General features: G+C 52.1%; 9 protein-coding genes across 9 annotated transcripts; 5 read left to right on the forward strand and 4 right to left on the reverse strand.

The window, feature by feature from the left end:
• Positions 1–187: 187 nt before the first annotated feature.
• On the forward strand, positions 188–1,618 carry A1O5_02159 (uncharacterized protein; the record flags this gene model as incomplete). The annotated part of the gene is made up of 1 exon (XM_007742775.1): positions 188–1,618. The coding sequence occupies one exon, from the start codon at positions 188–190 to the stop codon at positions 1,616–1,618; it is 1,431 nt and encodes a 476-aa protein (XP_007740965.1).
• Positions 1,619–1,876: 258 nt separating this feature from the next.
• Positions 1,877–2,480, reverse strand: A1O5_02160 (uncharacterized protein; the record flags this gene model as incomplete). The annotated part of the gene is made up of 2 exons (XM_007742776.1): positions 1,877–2,161; positions 2,253–2,480. The coding sequence occupies 2 exons, from the start codon at positions 2,478–2,480 to the stop codon at positions 1,877–1,879; spliced, it is 513 nt and encodes a 170-aa protein (XP_007740966.1).
• A 1,707-nt stretch (positions 2,481–4,187) lies between these two features.
• A1O5_02161 (uncharacterized protein) lies at positions 4,188–5,127 on the forward strand (the record flags this gene model as incomplete). Its single annotated transcript, XM_007742777.1, has 2 exons — positions 4,188–4,474; positions 4,560–5,127. The coding sequence occupies 2 exons, from the start codon at positions 4,188–4,190 to the stop codon at positions 5,125–5,127; spliced, it is 855 nt and encodes a 284-aa protein (XP_007740967.1).
• A 2,109-nt stretch (positions 5,128–7,236) lies between these two features.
• A1O5_02162 (uncharacterized protein) lies at positions 7,237–8,730 on the forward strand (the record flags this gene model as incomplete). Its single annotated transcript, XM_007742778.1, has 1 exon — positions 7,237–8,730. One exon carries the CDS (start codon positions 7,237–7,239, stop codon positions 8,728–8,730), a length of 1,494 nt encoding a protein of 497 aa, XP_007740968.1.
• A 704-nt stretch (positions 8,731–9,434) lies between these two features.
• Positions 9,435–9,983, reverse strand: A1O5_02163 (uncharacterized protein; the record flags this gene model as incomplete). Its single annotated transcript, XM_007742779.1, has 1 exon — positions 9,435–9,983. The coding sequence occupies one exon, from the start codon at positions 9,981–9,983 to the stop codon at positions 9,435–9,437; it is 549 nt and encodes a 182-aa protein (XP_007740969.1).
• Positions 9,984–10,848: 865 nt separating this feature from the next.
• On the reverse strand, positions 10,849–12,447 carry A1O5_02164 (uncharacterized protein; the record flags this gene model as incomplete). Its single annotated transcript, XM_007742780.1, has 1 exon — positions 10,849–12,447. One exon carries the CDS (start codon positions 12,445–12,447, stop codon positions 10,849–10,851), a length of 1,599 nt encoding a protein of 532 aa, XP_007740970.1.
• Positions 12,448–12,997: 550 nt separating this feature from the next.
• A1O5_02165 (uncharacterized protein) lies at positions 12,998–15,553 on the forward strand (the record flags this gene model as incomplete). Its single annotated transcript, XM_007742781.1, has 2 exons — positions 12,998–13,011; positions 13,072–15,553. 2 exons carry the CDS (start codon positions 12,998–13,000, stop codon positions 15,551–15,553), a joined length of 2,496 nt encoding a protein of 831 aa, XP_007740971.1.
• Positions 15,554–15,571: 18 nt separating this feature from the next.
• A1O5_02166 (uncharacterized protein) lies at positions 15,572–16,351 on the reverse strand (the record flags this gene model as incomplete). The annotated part of the gene is made up of 1 exon (XM_007742782.1): positions 15,572–16,351. One exon carries the CDS (start codon positions 16,349–16,351, stop codon positions 15,572–15,574), a length of 780 nt encoding a protein of 259 aa, XP_007740972.1.
• A 982-nt stretch (positions 16,352–17,333) lies between these two features.
• A1O5_02167 (AGC protein kinase) lies at positions 17,334–19,166 on the forward strand (the record flags this gene model as incomplete). The annotated part of the gene is made up of 1 exon (XM_007742783.1): positions 17,334–19,166. The coding sequence occupies one exon, from the start codon at positions 17,334–17,336 to the stop codon at positions 19,164–19,166; it is 1,833 nt and encodes a 610-aa protein (XP_007740973.1).
• Between the last annotated feature and the right edge of the window lie 498 nt (positions 19,167–19,664).

The raw sequence follows: 19,664 nt of genomic DNA on the forward strand, positions 1-19,664 counted from the left end.
AAGAATATCCCGGTTTTAGCGAAGAGGTGTGTCCCAATAATGTGAATTGCCGTGTCCCCACCAGAGTAACCGGATATCCTAATCCTGGCAGCAAACTCTGATCTTTTCATATCTTGTCTGAGCATAACTGCTTCGCTCGGTCAAGGGCAAGACAGTGTCGGTGCACGCAACAGGAGTAGACGTCGTCATGACCGGAAAGTATATCATCAAGAATGCAAGCCATGTCGTCTCCATGGACAACACTATCGGCAACCCAACGAACTGTGACGTCCTAATCGAAGATGAATACATCCGAGCTGTCGGCCCCAATTTAAAGTCTTCTTCTGACCATACAATCATTGACGGCACCGATGTAATTGTATGTCCTGGTTTTATTGACACCCACCGACATACCTGGCAGACCCAGCTGCGGACGGTCGCAACAGACCACGTCCTACCAGATTACATCCTGTACCTGAGACAAATATACGGGTCTTCATATACACCTCATGACGCCTACATTGGAAATTATTGTGGAGCTCTGGAATCGATTGATAATGGCATCACGTACCTAGTTGACCATTCTCATATTATGAACTCTCCTGAACACGCAGACGCCGCCGTGCAAGGTCTCATCGATGCAAAGATTCGCGCCGTTTTCTGTTACGCCACTTATATGAATCCGACGTGGGAGGGTTCTTGCATGGACAAAGAACGAGAAGAAACGACGCCAGATTGGCGACTAAAGGACGCCGAAAGAATTAAGGAGAAGTATTTTCAGTCGAACGAGCCTGGAGATCTTTTACGGATGGGTTTTACGCTCTCTGAGCCGGACTTAACTCCAATAGATCAGCTGGTCCGCGAGATCCAGCATGCAAGGTCTATTGGTGCTAAAGTCATTACAGCACACAGCAGCCACGGTAAATGGGATCCTGGCAATTTTATTGTACGACGGCTCGGGCAGAAAAAAATGGTAGGCCCAGATCTACTGTTCAGCCATGGAACATCCTTCAGCGAGGACGAGCTACTTCTAATTCAGGAATACGGAGTCGGTATATGTTCTACGCCAGACACCGAGCTTCAAATGGGCATGAGCCATCCCATTGCATTTAAAGCTAAAGATCTCGGCTGCAAGGCATCTCTAGGCGTCGATGTATGTTGCAGTACGCCAGCCGATATGTTTCGACAGATGCGGCTATTACTTCAAGCGCAAAGACATCTTGAGCACGAAGCTCTAACCGGAGGTGCATTAAATATGGCACGGAAATGTGAGGAAGTTCTTGAGATGGCTACTATGGGTGGTGCGAAGGCGGTCGGCCTAGACAAAGTTATTGGAAGCATCACACCAGGCAAAAGGGCAGATTTAATCCTTGTTAAATGCGACAACCTCAGAATGTTCCCGATCCACGATCCGATCGGAGCACTCGTACTTTATGCCAACGGCTCCGACATCGAAACCGTCTTTATCAACGGCGAAATTGTGAAATCTGGAGGGAAACTTCAGGTGGAATGGCCAAAACTTCGCGAAGAATTGCGTGCATCAGTCAAATCAATAATGGCAAGGTCCAAAAAGGCTCCCCTGGAGGACTTGAAGGCCGCGCGGGATGAATTCATCAAGGCTCTTGTTAGCAGAGAGTAGCACTTTGAGAGAAAATTCATCAAAGCTGGCATAGTAATGCAGGGGGCTGCGGTAGTGGTAATACTTCTCTCTGAGCTTGTCCCCATCTGACCTCTCGCACGACTTTAATCATCTGTTGTGGCTTCTATTTGTGATTTTGTTACAAGAACACAAAGGGATCGGTCAGCTATTGTCAGAGTTTGGGCAATGGTGATCATTAGGTTGCATGAACCGCTGGGTCGCTGCACGCAAAGCCATACGTCTCGAACCGGTTTGCGTCTAATACTGAATCAACTCGAGAAGATACCCGTCCGGATCCTGCGCAAATGCGACACCCTGGATGAATTCCCAGATGCCCTTGTTTCGTCCTTTTTCAGGAGGTTCAAAACCCAGTGCCTGGGCAACTTCTCCTACACCATCGGACGTTCCAGGTTCTTTCAAAACTTTGACTCCATGCTCCTTCAACCGCGATATACAGGCGGCCAAATCGGGTACCGAGAAAGCCAACTTTAAAAGACCACATTCAGGGTGCTGAGTTCCATGAGTGACTGATTTTTGGGTATGCTGTTGTGAAACTTTTAGCGAAATTATCGCGTCTGAATTGGAAAAGCTGGCGAATAAAACCATGTATGCGCACCGATATGACTTGACATACCTCAGACCAGGACAGTTCCAGGACGCCCTCGCGACTCAGCGCTTTTTCCGGGCCACCACCCTCAGGATAGCCCAAGAGGACGAGGCTCAGTGTGTCCGAAGATATCCGAGTAAGGACTTGCATGCCTAGCACTGCCTCGTAAAAGAATAGCGACTTTTCCAGGTCCGAGACACGAATGCCAACCTGGTTGTGTAACCAGCCGCGGCTAAAGGTGCTCGATTCTGCCATTTCAAAGAACTATATCAGCAAAGATGTATCTCAGATAAGGCAAGATCGGTCGACGAAAGACGCTCGGTATGATTTCGGTGCCTTCTCTACACGACAGGTCTTTGTGTTTCTTTCATATATATACACATGCGTGACAGCGCTACCCCAAACCAATGCTAGTGCTCCGACGGAAGCGGAAAATTAGTCGCAAGGGTCTCAGTAGACCGGCATACAAACCCCCTGGTCACTCGCCAGTTAATCCAGCTAAGCTGAAAAAGACAGTCTATGCGAGGGTAAACATGTGTCTTATTTGCCAATGCCTCCTACGCGTCCGTCTTGTGCGGTCTCCGACTATACACAAGGACGGAGGCGAGGTCAGGGGGCCTGGTACTGTGAGCCTTGTGTTACTCCGGTAGGGACTCATATTCGTCTCCTTTCGTTCACACCATAGCTACACTGCTCGGCCTCAGTGTTTCTTGCCTGAAACTCAGCACATCTGGGGCGAAAAATCAGCGGGAAGATGAATGCAATGGTTGGTCTCGTCCGAACACAGCAAGCCTACCTCGATTTGCTTCTAATCTATGAGATCGAGTGCCGACGTTCGGAGTTGTGGCGCGCTGTTCGGCATGCACACTACGAGGGTACCAAACTCCGCTAACGTGCGATGGCCAGTTCACGAAAGTACAACACGAAAATGCATCTAGTTGGGTGAATGTTGACTATTTAAATGCATTAAACCCGTCGATCCGAAGTTCGCATGAGAAATTCATGATAAAAGCCCGTGACTCCACTGACCTCTGGTGCTCCAAAAGATGTCGCCTCGACCCCAGGATGTCCTAAGGAGTGCAGGTGACTGGATTCCCGCTGCGACCTGAAAGCTTCTCACGGTCCAAGGCTCTCGGATTGAGTCCTTCTTTGGAACGAACCACAACTTTTTCGTACAGCAGTGGAGTTGTCATCTAATTGCTTATACAGAGAGTTTAGGCACTGTCAAAGTGAAGCATCACAAGGTGCGTCAGGAGGAGAAGGGGAAAAATGAGTCTGAAGAAAGGGTGAGAGGGATGGGTAGGAGACGTGGTTATAGCCGTTAAAAGCAGCGGCGCGCCCAGCCTGTGACCATATCCAAAATGGCAGGATTACCTAAACTAAAGGTGGATTTCCTGGCGAGCTGGCAACAACATTGCAAGTACATAAAAAAACCATGGGCTCGCCTTGCTCGCCCTGATGCCCCCAGATTTCGCCGAAAGAGGCATCTTGGTGGGTAAAGAGACAGTATCAAATCGACACCGAGCGCACCTCGACACTCACCCCACCTGCGCCACTTTTAACACGCTGACCTCCCACTTACCCTCATTATGGACAAGACTACTGGGAGCCTTCTGTTGCCTGATACAAACTAACTTAGCAGTTCTCGTTCACGTCCTTAAACTCTCTACTCAAATCTTACGAGGACTTACTTAGCTCCAGCGGCAAGAGAGTTTCACCTCAAGCGGCTACAGCTGCCCGTAAGGCTTCATAGCCCGCGCATACTGAAACAAAGACTTTAGCCGCTGATGCCAAATCAGTGAGTGCTTGAGGCATTGTGACCTCCCGGCCGGCTGCTGCTGGGTGTAAGAATCCCATTTTTCGTAGCTTAAAGCCTCCGAAGACCGTCTACCGTCATTGAGATCATCTCGTTTTTCCGATAGCCTTGTATCTGCATCTTGTTCTTGAGCAGCACTTCCCATAATGGCCTTATCTCTTCCAGATCCTCAGCCGCAGCTATGGAAGATTCTGTCTCCTCACCAGGAAGCCATGGTCGAAGCATGCAAGACCGGCCAACTAGCTCAGTTACAACGGCTGTTTGAGGAGCACCATGTCAAGCAAGGTCACGAAATTATCTGGTATAATGATACCAAAGGAGAGGGTGCTCCCACGACAGCTACGCTCTTTGAAGCAGCCATTTCTCATGGGCAACAATCCAACGTCCGATGCCTGCGCTCGATATATCCTGATTTCGACTTTAGAGAACCCTGGTCCGTTAGAACGCTCGCTAAGACGGGAGACCTTGATATGCTCAAGCTGATCTATTCCTACTCCCCTGAGCCCTGGCGTTGTCAGTTTTGGGTTCGACGACCACATGACGTCCATGCTGAGCTTGGCTATTGAAGAGGGCCCTCAGAATGCGCCTTTCATTCTCTTCCTTCTAGATCACGGAGCGATGAGTTTGGACAACGGCAGCTACACTTACCATCTTGGATGCGAATTGTTGCCGGCCATTACCAACGACCAACCGATAGGGGTCATCAAAAGGATGGTTCCCCTGACCGCCTGTCTATCGTTTCCCAAAATGACAGCAATCAATCGCAAACGTACCGACGCACTTGAGGCATTCCTGGACGAGGAGCAGAAGAGGATACGAGGGACCCAGTCCAGTGAAGATTTGGAGTCGACGCTGCAGTCTGTAAAGAGCACAGGAGACAAGGAATTAATTGCCGTGGTAGAACGCCACATTCACAAGGTTGAGCAGCAAGCGGCCAAAGACGCTCAAAAGAATTCGAGGTCTACCAAGAAGTGGTGGCAATTCGGAATGGGGAAGAAGGCGACTGAGAACACAGCGCCCACAGATTCCAGCAGCCCGACACGGTCAGAAGGCTCAAGTTGGTGGCCGTCGCTCTCAAAGACTTGACATGACCCCATGCCTCCAGAGATGATTCAGCAGAAGAAGGAGGTCCACGATTCGAGCTCGGACGAGGAGACCGTATGAGCCTTGACGCTGTTGGATACAGCCGAGTCCCTTTCCGTTTCGCCCAGAAGAAAGCCAAAGCCGCCGAATACGAAAGGCTAGATTTGCGGGTTAATTTATGACAAAGAGAAGGTGGTCATTGGCCGAGGATACATGACTTCACGGAGGTCGTCGGTGTCGTGGCGTGTATTTTTACATAATTCATGAATAGCGTAGCCATCATTTGCCGAGTAATCCCATTTTCCAAACAGTGCTTTCTAATCTCCAGTGTCGACCTCCAAATCCGGGTGCACGTTGTTGCGGACCCCATAGTCTTGCAGAGTGAGTTGATTCTCGAAAGGTCTTTCCCCTTGTCGCTTAAGAAGTATTTTCGTGAGGCTTTCGATCGATCATCGAGGCGACGATTACTTTTAAATCCTCTGCCACTTTGTGATTATTCGACATTGTGTCAGCAAGCAGGTATTATACCTGCTGGTGGGATGTGTAGCAAAAAATGGAATCGCCTGCTTTGTGCCTAGTCTGTTGTTGACATAAACCGTAATCACGGGTTGTGGAGACACTGCTGGTGCGGGCTTCTTCTGTTTCTTTTTCTCACGCGCTTCCTACTTCTCTCGCCCGGGACACGATCATCTCTATCTTGTCTGCGACCGCGGTCTCAGTTTCTATCATCTCTTCTGGGTGATCATCTTCGTGGAAGCGAACTGGATCTTGAACGAGGCCGGTAGTGGTTGCTAGAGCCTCGCTGGAGTCCTGAATCTCTGTCTCGTTCGCTTCTCGACGAGTCATCTCCGTCTCTATATGGATTTTCTGCATTCCAACATATTCCTAAGTACGCATAATCGAACACGGAAATTCCATTCCTGGATGAAGCTCTCTGAACCCCGTCACATATAAGCAACATAGAATACCCACAAGCAAGGGACTTGTTTACAGAGTGTATTCAGTCAGGCTGAAGCCTTGAGGATAATCTAATTTGAAGCTTGGGGCTGAAACTTGCATGAACATATGGCGATTTTGACTGTTATTGATGCGTGCAGACAAGAATAGAACCTTGAATCTCAGTAATTTGAAAAGCTCGCATTTCTCGTAGGCCGACGATCGAATCTGACAGGTCGATCTGGACCCGGTGCTACATGCTTCATAAAGTAAACAAGTCTGCAGGGTGCTCTGGATTCCGTGTCTCTTGGTCATGCTCTGCATTTCCTCTTTTTCCCACTCTGAGACTTTCAACCGAACAGTAAAGCCGAAGACGCAGAAACCATGAACTGGAGAGAAGTCCCAAGAGGGCGGCTGGGTGTGCGACGCATAGGGCGAGATGACATTGGGGCTGCCTTCATAAAGGTTGTACCCACTGTGGAAGAAGATTCCCTCGCACCGTACAAATCCTGGTCTGAAAATAATGCAACTGGATGATGGTATTCTCTGCGCACTGCTTTGGCAAAATACCTCGAATACCGTCATCAGTGACAACGCATACGCTCGAAGTGTGGCTGTATGGCTACAATAGTTCATTCGTTGCCGCTTTTGCTTTGTAAATTACATCGTGTATTATTCGATCATTCTAAAACCAATATGGAAATCTGAACCGCGCCTCGACAGAGCCACGGTAAGTTGAGGTCCTTAACGATTCGTCAATATCGACCAGCGCTCCGGTTGAAGAGGCTCACATTTTCATTGGAGAGGCTCATTACCATCATGGCTGCCAAGACGGAATATCTACAGGACCAATCACAAACGTTGCCGCTCAGCCCGCGGCAAGGCGCCAGGCGCTTTACAAGGAGATCCCACTGCTGGCGCGAGCCGAGGATGAGCACAGGGCGGCATCAGCCTACTCCCAAACGGGGGTGAGCTCGGTGCCGATTCACCTTCTCTTGGCCGTGGAGCAACATCAACCAAGGAAATTCCTTCACCTCGCCCAAGACTAGTTAATGCACTATACCGTCTATCTCAAAATCGATCCAGAAGCCGAAGGGTCTTCCTCGTTGCTGACCTGCCAACCAAGGCTATCATTCTGGACCACAAGATCGAAGAGATCCCCTGGAGCTATATAAGATGAAGCCCCGTGTTTGCCCGACTCTCCGCAAGGCCTACAAGAGCCAATTCCAGTGGAACGAGCGCGCCAAACAAGGCTTGAGACATCTGACCACGACTGGAACATGCTCAAGAGCGACAGTCGACCCTTTCGCGAAGACCGCAAGGCTACCATGTCAACTACTCACAGCCTCGTTCCAGCGCCGCCACCAAAGCACATCCCCACCAATATCAAGCAGCGCCGCTCTCCCACGCGTTCTCGTCAATGACATGACGAACCAGGAACTCATCGTTGACTTCAACACGGGCACAGCACTGCGTTATCCGTCGTTCTGGCTAAGAGACCACTGTCCCTGCCCGGAATGTCAGCATCCAAGCACCCATCAGCGGCAACTCGACACTTTTGCTATTGACCCAGAGATCAAAGTCTCGAGTGTGCAGTCCACATCGGAGGGACTCGAAGTGACTTGGCCAGTCACGGCGGCGACAACGACGACAGCAGCAGCAGGATCTAGGAATGCAGACACTGTAGCCGCTACGGGCGGGAATGGGAGCCACAGAAGTCTATATGCGTGGGAATGGCTCCAGACTCATCCGCCTTTCATACAAGCCACCACCAACAAGGCTGCATCAACAGTGCCCAAAAGAAAATGGACACACGTCTCTCCTTCCTCTCAGTCACTCCCTCGAGTACCCTACTCGGCAATCATGGACACCTCTTCCAACCTGGGGCTTGCACAATTCCTCGAATCAATCTACACCTATGGCCTGTGCTTCATTCCTTCGACGCCGCCCACTCCAAGCGCGACACAATCCCTCATTGAACGTATCTCGCACATCCGGTCAACCCACTACGGTGGCTTCTGGGACTTCACCTCGGAACCCAACCCCATCGACACTGCGTACACGGACGACTATCTACCCCCGCACACCGACACGACATACTTCACCGACCCGGCCGGGCTCCAGCTCTTCCACTGCCTGACACCTGCAGAGAAGGGCGGCGAATCGACCTTCGTGGACGGCTTCGCGGCCGCCGCGTACCTCTCCAAAAACTTCCCGCAGCACTACCGCGCCCTCAGCACGTACCCGATCACGTCCGCAGCGCTGGGCTCGTCCGCAGGCGAATTCTACAACACCGCCGCCTCACCCCAGGGATATCCCGTGCTCGTGCACTCTTCCACACCGTCATCCTCTGCACCCATGACGCCGACTTCCCTGGTCCAAATTCGATGGAACAACCTCGACCGCGTGCCTCCCACAACTGCCTCGTTCCCGAACCACACGGCCCTGAAGTCCTGGTACGACGCGGCGCGCGAGTGGAGCCGCATCCTCGACTCGCCGCAATTCCTGATCACCACGGCCCTGGCGCCCGGCGAGCCCGTCATCTTCGATAACTGGCGCACTCTGCACGGCCGGCTGGGCTTCGAGGGTAAAAGGAGGGTGTGCGGAGCGTATGTCGGCATGGATGATTTCCGCGCTCGATGCAGAGGTCTCGGTGTCGGCGACGTGTGACTACTATGCACCTACGTAGGTATGAAACCAGGGCGGCGATGCGATGTGCTTTGAGGGTGAAGGGGTTTAGGCGTAGAAACAGAAGGAGGAGAAACACCACGATTCAATAAATGAGTAAATAGTCTCTCCTGCGTCCCTCGGCGTGATCGTATATAGCGAGTGAGGGGCACGGTGGCGTGATTGATATTTTCATCGCCCAGGGGTCAAGACATTCCTAAAGACATATGGGGTCCATGTGGGAAACGTCAAGAACGAAAAAGCAAGTCAATTCGATCTCAATCAATCACTTGGGTTTCCTTCGAATCATGCTGCATGCATGCTATCTCCCTGACTCGAATCTCGATGTCCCAATTCAAGCCCGGCAGCCATGAGGAATATTAATTGCACGTGTGTTTCTTCTCCCGTTTCGTTCCGTTTTCGTTCCATGTCGTACCCAGGCGATGATATATCCGTTTGAAAAGACTATGCCAAAGCCATTGTCAATTTCCCACGCCTTGTGCCATGTGAATCTGTTGTGACATTTGATTCAGACCCGTTTCACTCACAGCACACCCATATCATCCTGACTCCGCTCACTGTTGTGAAAGAATGTTGACCGCTGATGTACATTTCTTTGTCGTCTGTGGATTCAAGTTCTCTCCCAGGTGTCGCCGACTCGATTCTTTGACCTGTGCTCATTTTCATTTTCACGGTTTCCTCCGCCGTTAGATCGAGAACAACTGCTCCCATTCAGAGAGGCGGCGGAAATTGAGGTACATGTCGTAAACGGTGCAATCCAACCCTTGTTCCGCGTCCAACTTCTTTCGATGCTCCGCCATGCGCACGATCTCATTGTGACGCGCCTCCACGAGGCCCTGGAACCCGTTGCGCTGTTGACGGAGGACCTTAATCTCGATGTCGAGCTGGCGCAGGAAGGAGGCAGGGACCTTTGGTCGCATGTTGTAGTAGTAGGCGGCGCGAGAGCAGTAGTCTTTGATCTCCTGGTTGCGCGCAACGACGGTGCGTCGGAGGTGGTCAAGCGCGCTGAGCTGGCGGTTGAGGAGACCTTCGATATCGGTGCGATTGTCCGGGAGAGGGTCGGGCTGGGCACTGAGCCGATCGTACTTTGATTCCGTAGATGCGTCGCTCTTCTTGCTGTCGTTTGTCGCGGCCCGTTTCAAGGAGGAGAAGACAGACTTGAGGCTGCCCAGGCTGTTGCTGTTGCTGGTGTGTTCTGGGTCGCCACTGCCTAGAATATTCTCGGTAGAAGACATGTTTTATGTCTTACTATGAGCGGGCTTCGTTGGGGGTTGTTTTTGTCGTTCTTGTTTATAAATTTTCTTCGTTGGACGTGTTGGTGAAAGGCATTCCTGCCGAGCTGACCTGGAGAACGGGTACCAAATCAGCGACTGTCTCAACAAAGCAATTGTGAAGTTCGGTGGAGACGTTCTCGCTGAGTCTCAACTCCAGCGGGACATCTGGGACTCCGGGGGACGTCACCAACACCAACATTGGCGGCGTTGGTGGTGTGTTGCTCAATCAGCGGACGCTCTGGTACTTCAGAGCACGTGCAGGGGACAACGTCCTTCTCGCCAAGAGGAGAGTCGTTGTCCAGGTGGACGTATCGATTCCATCAGAGGCTGGAGAGACTTCACAAGGGCAGCCTGTTTTCACTAGGGACACCAACGACGACTTCACTTACATGAGACGACTGGCAATAACATCTACCTAGGTACCTTAAAACAAAACTTGCCGCGATATGAGAGGGAAGAGGATCTGGACTGTCCAACGACTGGAAAAGGTTCGGTAAATGGTAAGCATGGTGGTGCGTGGGCGGTGGCATTGTCGATGGGAGTGAAGAAGACCGACACAAGGTATCAGAGACAAAGCGAGGCCGGTGATGTTTGCTGATATCCCGAGATCCAAAGAGAAGGTAGGAGACAATACAGGGCAAGTGAACAATGTTTTGTGTATTCATTTCACTATTGCCGTGGGCAGCAGGCAGAAAAGATCCATCGACCCGGCAATGAAATAGTGAAACGACGGACATCATACATCCACAGTGCCGAGCGACGTCAGTACCAGGAAAGATGACAGTGACCGCTCGATGAACGATCAATTGCCCTCGAGATGCTTAGTTCAACCCCATCCTGCCAATGTCCAGCTCGTTCTCTCGCTGCCTTTCGTTGCAGTGGTGCGTTGTTGATGAAGAGCACCAGGATCCAGATCACGATGCGCTCCAGCCAGTCCATGAGAGAGAAATCTCTCCCTCTCGATCTCGACAAAGGATTTCGCCTTCAAACTAGCAACAAGACTCGCACCGGCCCAAGGTCCGAGAGACTCGACCTGTCGCAAGACGGCAGCAACAGGTTGGTATACATCCTTCGATTTCTGTTTGAAGAGCCGTGCTTCAACAAAGTCATCGGCTCCGGGAGGGTTGACATCGTGTCGAGCATCAGGGGGAGCAGCTCTCGCTTGAGCAAGCTCTGCGAAGCTACTCCGCTTTGCCGTCATATGCTTCCCTCTGATCGGCGTCCATCCGTGCTCGCCGATGATGGAATTGGTCGTGTCGAGCACTTGTTGCGACAAGCCTGCCACAGCTGAACCCCTGCCTAGGAAGATGATCCTTGACATGCAGATACTCCGGACATCCGACGATACGGTCAGAAGCGTTGTGTACAAGAGCTGACTTATGGATTGTTCATGATCGTCCCTGTGTTCTTCGTTCTTTGGTGTTACTAGTGTGTCGAGAGATGCCTGGCACAGTGCCTGTTTGGAGACAGCGATGGGTCGAGAGGATGTGTCAGTGGGCCAGTCGATCACCATGCTTGCTGCGTCATCGCCAATTGCAACAGTATGTTGTTGGTCTTCAAGATTCAAAGCTTTCGTCCTCGCTGAGAGATCGTCTGGTGTGTCTGGAAACAACGCATGGCATGCACCAGCGCGGTCCACGAACTCTTCGATAAAGTTAAAATCTAGCACAAGTGAATCCCGAATCGACTCGTCCTGTTCTTTTTTGACACTCTCCAACAGTGCTCCAATCTTGATAGTCAGAGCCTTCATGGCGCGAACACTCCGGCGAACATTTATTTCGCGATACTCGTAAATTGCCGTGATCACCGTCTCCTCCCAGCCAACCTCCACCACGAGACCCGATCGCAAACCCGCTCCAACGATGGCCATGGTCGGTGCGGGTAATAGTGTGATAGTAGAGTACTTCCATCTCTCGAATAGCAGCGTCAAGGCTGTTGACAACACCGGATGAGGCACTAGTGAAGGCAAGACCAACACCAACCGCGCAGTACCTGCATCCACTAACAGATATTTGTTGTACGCTTCCCGAACCGCCCGTTCCAACTTATCCTCCAGCAGATCCAAATCGACATCTTTCAGATCGTTTCTCCACAATTCATACTCCTTACTCTTGGATGCCACATCTTGCCTACGTCTTCTGAACTCTGGCAGAAACGTGCGATAATCCCCTACTCGTCTCGAACTCTGAGAGGTGAATGGGATGAAACACTGCGGGCCACTTTCGCCCTGAAAGCCGGCACTGAGGCCGCGAGGGTCGAGCTCGATGATAATGGGATCTTCTTCGGCGCGAAAAGAGTACGAGCCCGGCGATGACTGGGCAGAGGAGAGAAAACGACTGGTGGGCGTATGAGGACTGCCGGATTGCTGGCGTGACGATGCTTCGCGCAGACTTGGGCGGATGGCGGAGGCGACGGTGGATGCCATTGCCCGGTCTTTTTGCTTGTCGTCGCCTCCACCTCCCTTGCAAGTGCTGGATTGTTAGTCAGAGCGCGTTGCGAAGAAAATGGTTCACCAAGTTGCCCAAGTTGCTCTGGTGGTTGAAATCTCGATGGACGCGGTTCCATCTGACCAATCAGAAGGTTGGTTTGGCTTAGTCATCACATCATCTGCGAACACTGTGCGTCGAGCATTCAGTACTTCAAGCACATTGTATAGAGTACAAGTATTACTTTCCGCATACGAGTAGTACCTAACAACTCTTTGTGTTCTCCAGGACACGAAGGAGCCGGCCCGAGGCCTGCCGCGTCTTGCAGGGGCTCATCGCCTCGTAATTTCCTTCTTGCTATGTCCGATATTTTGCCGGTGCAGCAACGTCAACAAATAACTCTATTTGGGACAACTCTCAGGACCCTGAAGACCTTTTCACCAGCTTCAATACCGCAACACCTCAGCGAGTAGAGAGGCAATGGTAGATATTGGCTCCATATCCTGATTATGCAGAACAATTCAAATGAAGAAATAGCCGCTGAGGAAGATGGGAATTCCCGGGTAAGTTAACGATGACTTCCCCATATCCCGTGGCCCTTAAGCCATAGAGCCTCTAAACAGAGACCTCGAGAGAAGTCAAGAGAACAAGAGACAAAGAAACCATCATCTCGAGCCAAATACTATACAAATCCTAACCACTCTTGTCTACGTCAGCCTTCTGAAGGAAATCGGTAAAGGCGAACGCATTGCTCTCTCCCGCCTCTCCATTGAGCATCTGCAGAAACACTCCCGCCCGCTCCGAATCGCCATTGACGCAGCAATCTGGAACTTCCAGACTCAGCACGGCGGACAAGGTGGGAAAAACCCGGCCCTTCGAACACTCTTTTATCGTCTCATCAGGTTGCTCGCGCTACCCATCCAGCCCGTTTTTGTCTATGATGGGAAGAACAAACCCCTCACGAAAAGGGGGCGGACCGTGTCGAGATGGCACGGTGGATGCACTGAAAGCGAGATGTCGAAGGTTTTAATTTCTCTGTTTCGGTTCCCAACGCATGTGGCGCCCGGGGAAGCTGAGGCGGAGTGTGCGATGCTTCAGCGGAAAGGCGTTGTGGATGCAGTTATGACGCAGGATGTTGACGCAATCATGTTTGGCTCTGGCCTCACCTTGAGAGATTGGTCGAAAGAAGCCAATGGGAGGAAAGGGAACAACACTCCCACGCACGTCAACGTTTTGGATTTGGCGCGGGTAAATGAAATGAGCGGGTTAGATCCCGAGGGAATGATCTTGGTAGCGCTATTGAGCGGTGGTGATTATGATGAAGCTGGCGTCGCCGGCATTGGATGTACGTTGGCATGCGAGATCGCAAGGGCAGGGTTTGGGAACGACCTTTTGGAACTAATCAGAAACGGGGATGAAGATGGGATTAGGGACTGGAGGGAGCGACTGCAGTTCGAGCTGGAGGCCAACGAGAGCGGGTATTTCAAGATGAAGAGGAAATCGATTCGGATTCCAGACAACTTTCCGGATAGGAAAATACTGGGATATTATATGAACCCGGCGGTGACGCCGCCAGAGGAATTGAAGAGCTTGGAAAGCAAATGGGTGAACGCTTGGGAGGCCGAGGTCAATATCCGAGCCCTACGCGAATATGTGGCTGAAATGTTCGAATGGCTGTATAAGCCGGGTGCTTGGAAGTTTGTTCGTGTCATGGCGCCAGCCCTACTTGCAAACCAGTTACGACGCGGTACTGCGCCATCAAACATCACATCTGTTGAGCAAATCACCGAACGCAGGCAGCATTTCGTGAGTGATGGAATCCCAGAGCTCAGGATCACGGTAATCCCCGCCGAGGTCGTCGGGCTTGATCTCGATGCCGAAGAGGACAGCCCAGAGTATCTGCAACTGCTTGCTGAGGAAGAGAATGAAGCAGGAGCGGCAGAAACAGAACATGGAGGGATCGAGGAGAATGCTCCTCTCAGCCCATGCAAGAAGCGCAAATCGCCTCCTTGGTTGCCTGACGCGCCAGAGAAGATGTGGATTGCACAAACGATTGTCGAACTCGGAGCTCTAGAGCACGTCGAGCGGTGGAAACAAATCCAGTCCGACCTTGACAACGATCCCAAGAAATTTGCGACACGGAAGTGTCAAAAGCAAAAGGAGACGAAAAAGCTGAAAGCGGCTGGAGGTATGCAGCAAGGAGCTCTTTTGAGCTATGTTGTCGCTGCAAACAAATCCACCGAGCCCAAGGTACACAACGCAAAGTCCATCGCATCGCCTCCTCGCCCAAGGGCAAATATGAGTGCACCTCGGATGGTCAAGTCTCCCACCAAGCTCGAATCCAGCCTGCGAGTTCAACACCCGGACTCTCCGACAATGCTGGACTTCTTCAAGTCCACCAAGAGTAGTCAACTATCCGACCTTGTCAGAACCAGTATCAACAATGGCGACGACCCATTCATCCTCGATGATGAAACCCGAGGCGACAAACATTCAAGGCCCTCGATTTCAAGCTCGTCGGAAGTGGGACGGCGGATTGTGCAGAGCCCAGCCCAGCCCCATGGAAATGGGTCCCGATCGATTTCGCAAAACGCGACACGGTCCAAGCCGAAAGATTTAGCGTCAGTGACACAATCAGACTCCACCTCTTCGCCAATGCAGAGAGACCTCGACTCGACAGTGGACCGTCAGAAAGCAGAAGAAGCCTTGGATCTGGAGAATAAACTCGGCAATGTCACACGGCGCACTCCAAAAAGACGAGCGAAAAAGTACGGAACCCTCGCCGAAAATGAATCACCGAATGAGAGCCCAGCCCGACCTCAACGACGTGTCGCAAGCTTCTTTAAGCCATATGTACGGGCGAAAGCACCACCAGTGGAAGTGGCATCATCCGAAGATATACATCCGGCTGGAGTCCCGCCCAAGCTCCCCCCACGGCCGTCGAAAACTTCCTCTGCCACCACACACATCCATGCAATTCCCCGGTCGAGCCTCCCAGGCACCTGGAAAGAAGTCGACTGTGAATCGGGCCCGAGTTGCCAAACTGATCCGTCCTTGCCATCTCGCCCTCCTCGGGTGAGTATCGTTGACCTGACCACCAACTGAAGAAGAAATCCCCTTGCACTACGGGAGCTTGACCTTCCAGAAGTCCCTGCTTTCGAAGAATGTTTTGCTGCGGGTGATTTCCACTGCGGCGGCTTCAATGGGAGCAATGGCGTTGGGCTTTTCAATACGAACTTTGGCAACGGTGTGTCCGTAGTTTACCGTCACAATCTGGGCCACGGCAGTTGCGAGTGATTCGATCGTGTGGTATGCAGAGCCTGCGACTCGTTCACATACTGTTTGAACCATGTCATGCAGAGCCGCGGTGTAGTGTTCTTCCAGCGCACCAACTCCCAAAGCAGGGTCCGCGATGGGTACACTGATGTCGATCAACAACGTCTGCTTGTAGATGCGCTCTTGGGGATTGACTCCGATGATGCAGGTGCAGGCAATCTGTTTGACTGTCACAGTTAGGGAAGATGTGTCGGTTTCCAGCACCGACTTGTCGACCTGATATTGATAGAGCACGCCACCCCTTGCCTGCAGGAGAGCCTTGGGAAGTGAAATGTCGATAGCGAGCAGACCACAGTTTGGTACCATGTCCGAGAGCAGAGCGATCAGGGCATAGATGGTGGGAAAGGCCTCGGGATCGGCGTCCTTGAAGGCGGCTAGGATCTTTTTGTACAACTTGCCATAGTCCAGGGAGAGATTGACGTCGTCCTTGGACGCAGCCGGCTCGAGGCTCGAAGTCGGTTGGGCCTCTATAGTGATCGAGACGGGTTGGGGTTTGCGGAATCGGCGCCAGGCATCGAGGCCGACAGGGATGTCGAAGCGCATATTCTTGAGAATGACTTTGTCCATGATGGAAGCTGCCACGGTGGAAACGAAAGACGACGACGTCTAGGCTGGTCTGGCGAGCGGGGTTTTATACTTGTACTTGTATGTGCGTGACTGATGTTGGTGGCGAGCTGATGGTGTGCTTTTAGAAGACTTGGACAATTTGATCGCACCGGATAATGTGTGGCATGACTGGGCCGGAAATGGAAGAACAATGATGCTTTTCCCCAGAGATGGATTCTCGTAACGAGGAGAGACTTTGGACAAGCATGGAGCTACCCGGTACAAGGACCTCGTACCCAGTATATCCGGGGCCGATGTGTTTAGTTTGAATGTGGGTGACATGGGTGACATGGGTGACATGGGTGGCATGGGTGGCATTGGGGGGGGGGGGTTCAATTGTGCTGCGTGGGCTGCCAGAGGCGTCAGGGCTGTTGCGACGGGAAAAAAAAAACACAGGCGGTCTTTGTGCCTGGATTGATTGGCCCGTTGGCCGACAACGCACCGGGCACCCACTGTCACCCACCAGCCTCTGCCGCCTCCAGAATTTCCCAGGTTGCGCTCGGTGGCTTTTTTGCTGACCTGGACCTCATTCACAGTCCTGAGCCTAGAGCCCATTCCTTCCTCCTTGCGCTTCACCTCTCCTCCGGCCCTTTGTGAATCTCTGTTTGTCTGGTTACCTCAGTCATTTACTGTCAAAGTTGATCCTGTCACCTTCAATGGGTCGAAGCGCCGTCACTACCTTGGACGCAATCTCTGACTACTCTCCTACCGCTTGCGGTCGTGTTGTACTTTCCCATGTGATTCCAACGTCATCTTCGCTCGCATCCTGCAAGACTGGCCATATTCTGGTTTGGCTACTGGCGCAAGGTCCGTCCTGAACAAGGGCGGACGGTAATACTACAACCGCCTCGGCCTCGAGCATTGCCTTAATCGGCCCCCTTCGTTACCTGCGCCCATCATCAGAAGACCCTCGAATATGAGTATCTCAGCCACCCAAGCCGTCATGGACAAGGCCCAAGACACCTCAAGTGCGATGCGAGCAACCGCTGACTTGGAGGATGCGCTCAACTCCATTGCACTGGGGAACAACAATGCGGAATCAGGCGATCCGGAAATCATCCCTTTTCGAAAGAGTCCTCCCGTTACACCTCCGAAAACTATGCCCATCAGTACTCGCGACGACGGGGCTCTCATGGACCCGGAGAATGAAAGAGGACGGCAAGAGGTCAAGGGCAGTGTCATCCTGTCGACCACTGCCGCCAAGACGAAGAAGAAGAAAAACAAGGCAAAAGCGGCTCAAGCAGCTCAAGCATTGAATACTGTCAGGGGATTCACTCCGGCCGACTCGGGTGCCGAAGAGTCGGATGTGTCACGCAACAGCCCGCGGGTTCTATCTCCTATCCCTCGTTTGCCTGCGTTGGCCGGTGCCAGCCCAGGTCTAAGACCTCAGTCACCGGGTGTCAGCAGTCTAAAAGCTCAGTTGGACGCACTCTACTCTCGCAGTCAAAGTCGCTCCAACTCGTGTGTCCGCAATACCATAGATTCGGAGGCCAACAGCAGCGCCGCCAGCGCAGCGTCCGACACCCAAGGAGAGGAGCTGCACGAAGACATGGTCAGCTACCATGTCCAGATCGATCAAGACTTCGTTAGTCAGTCGCTGGCGGAAACTGGCGTCATTTCGGCAGCTTCCACCACGCCTATGGATGCGGATCAGCGTGCGACTTCGATGATTGTCCGCAAGATGACCGCAGCAGACTTCACTCCCATCCGCTGCCTCGGGGACGGGGCCTTTGGGACAGTGCTTCTCGTCCGACAGAATGCCACGGGCCGTTTGTTCGCTCAGAAACAGCTCACCAAAGCGTTCATCAAGGTTCACAAGAAGCGGATCGAGTCGACCATGTCCGAACGAAGCATCCTCGAACTGGTCAATCGTCACCCGTTCATTGTCAATCTTTACTACGCGTTCCAGGATCACGAGAAGTTGTATTTGATTCTTGAATATGCTTCGGGCGGAGAACTCTTCCGTCACCTGGAGTTGGAAAAATTCTTCTCGGAAGAGGTGGCTGCATTTTACGTTGCCGAGATTGTCTTGGCTCTAGACTATCTTCACAATACGGTCGGCGTCATCTACCGTGATCTCAAACCGGAGAATTGCTTGCTGAACGCCGAGGGCCATTTGCTCTTGACAGATTTCGGTCTGAGCAAGGTTGCGGTTCAGGATCCGAGTACACCGGGAGGGAGTCGTTGCAACAGTCTCGGGGTGGGGACGATCGAATACATGGCCCCTGAGATCATCAGAGGCAGTGATGAATCCAACTGGGGTCCGGGATATGGCAAAGCGTGCGATTGGTGGTCATTGGGTGCGATGGCTTGCGATCTTATGACGGGGAAACCGCCATTCGGAGGCGGCAGTTGGACCAAGATCCAGCAGAACATCATGTATCAAAAGTTGAGCCTGCCATATTTCCTGTCGCCGGATGCCAAAGACCTTCTCACGCGGCTGTTGCGCAAGGAGCCTAAGAAGCGACTTGGCGTGGGCCCAAACGACATCAATATTATCAAGAAGCACCGATTCTTCAGAAAAATTGACTGGACAAAATTGGAGGCCAAGGAGCTTGAACCACCCATCAAACCCCTGGTCACCAATCCTGAATTGGCCGAGAACTTTGCCAAAGAGTTCACCGACAGAGCGATTGACACCATTACGCGAAGACATAGCCGGACCTTGAGCAAGTCTGATCCGTTTGGCGGCTTCAGCTACGTTGCGAGTAGCAGTTTGCTGGAAGAATCCATGCTTTTGGAACTCGACGAGGCCATCATTGACGACGACATATAAACAGTTATGACCCAGAGACAGAGGGACAACAGTTAGAGCCTCTGGCGATAGAAAAGGGCTTGGATAGAGTTGTGAGGGCGCCATAGCATACACAATTGATGACAGCGAGGCGTTCAGGACGTAGATGGCCGCGCATTGAGACTGGGGGAGCATATGGATTTTGGAAGCATTGCCGCATGGATCGATGCACAGGCATGTTTAGAGCGGACATTGATTCAGATTCCACGTAGAAGCTAGATAGACCTGAGACATGTTAAAACTGCCTGAGGACTGATACAGTGTACCCAGTACGAGTACTCGCCACTAGCGAGGCCTGCGAGGCTCATCAAGTCCATAGGAAATTCCAAAGGTCACGTGACTTGGCGCACTGTGTCGCGTCCACCGTGTCAGGCGAGTCAGAGCACGTCCGACAACCCCGCTCCTTATGCCTTGTCTTCACCTCAGCCTCAAAGTTGCCTGCCTCGATCGTTCCCATCTTGATATGACCGCGTTCCGTCC

Source organism: Cladophialophora psammophila (assembly GCF_000585535.1).
Source record: "Cladophialophora psammophila CBS 110553 chromosome Unknown aczJe-supercont1.2, whole genome shotgun sequence".
Lineage (NCBI taxonomy): Eukaryota > Fungi > Ascomycota > Eurotiomycetes > Chaetothyriales > Herpotrichiellaceae > Cladophialophora > Cladophialophora psammophila.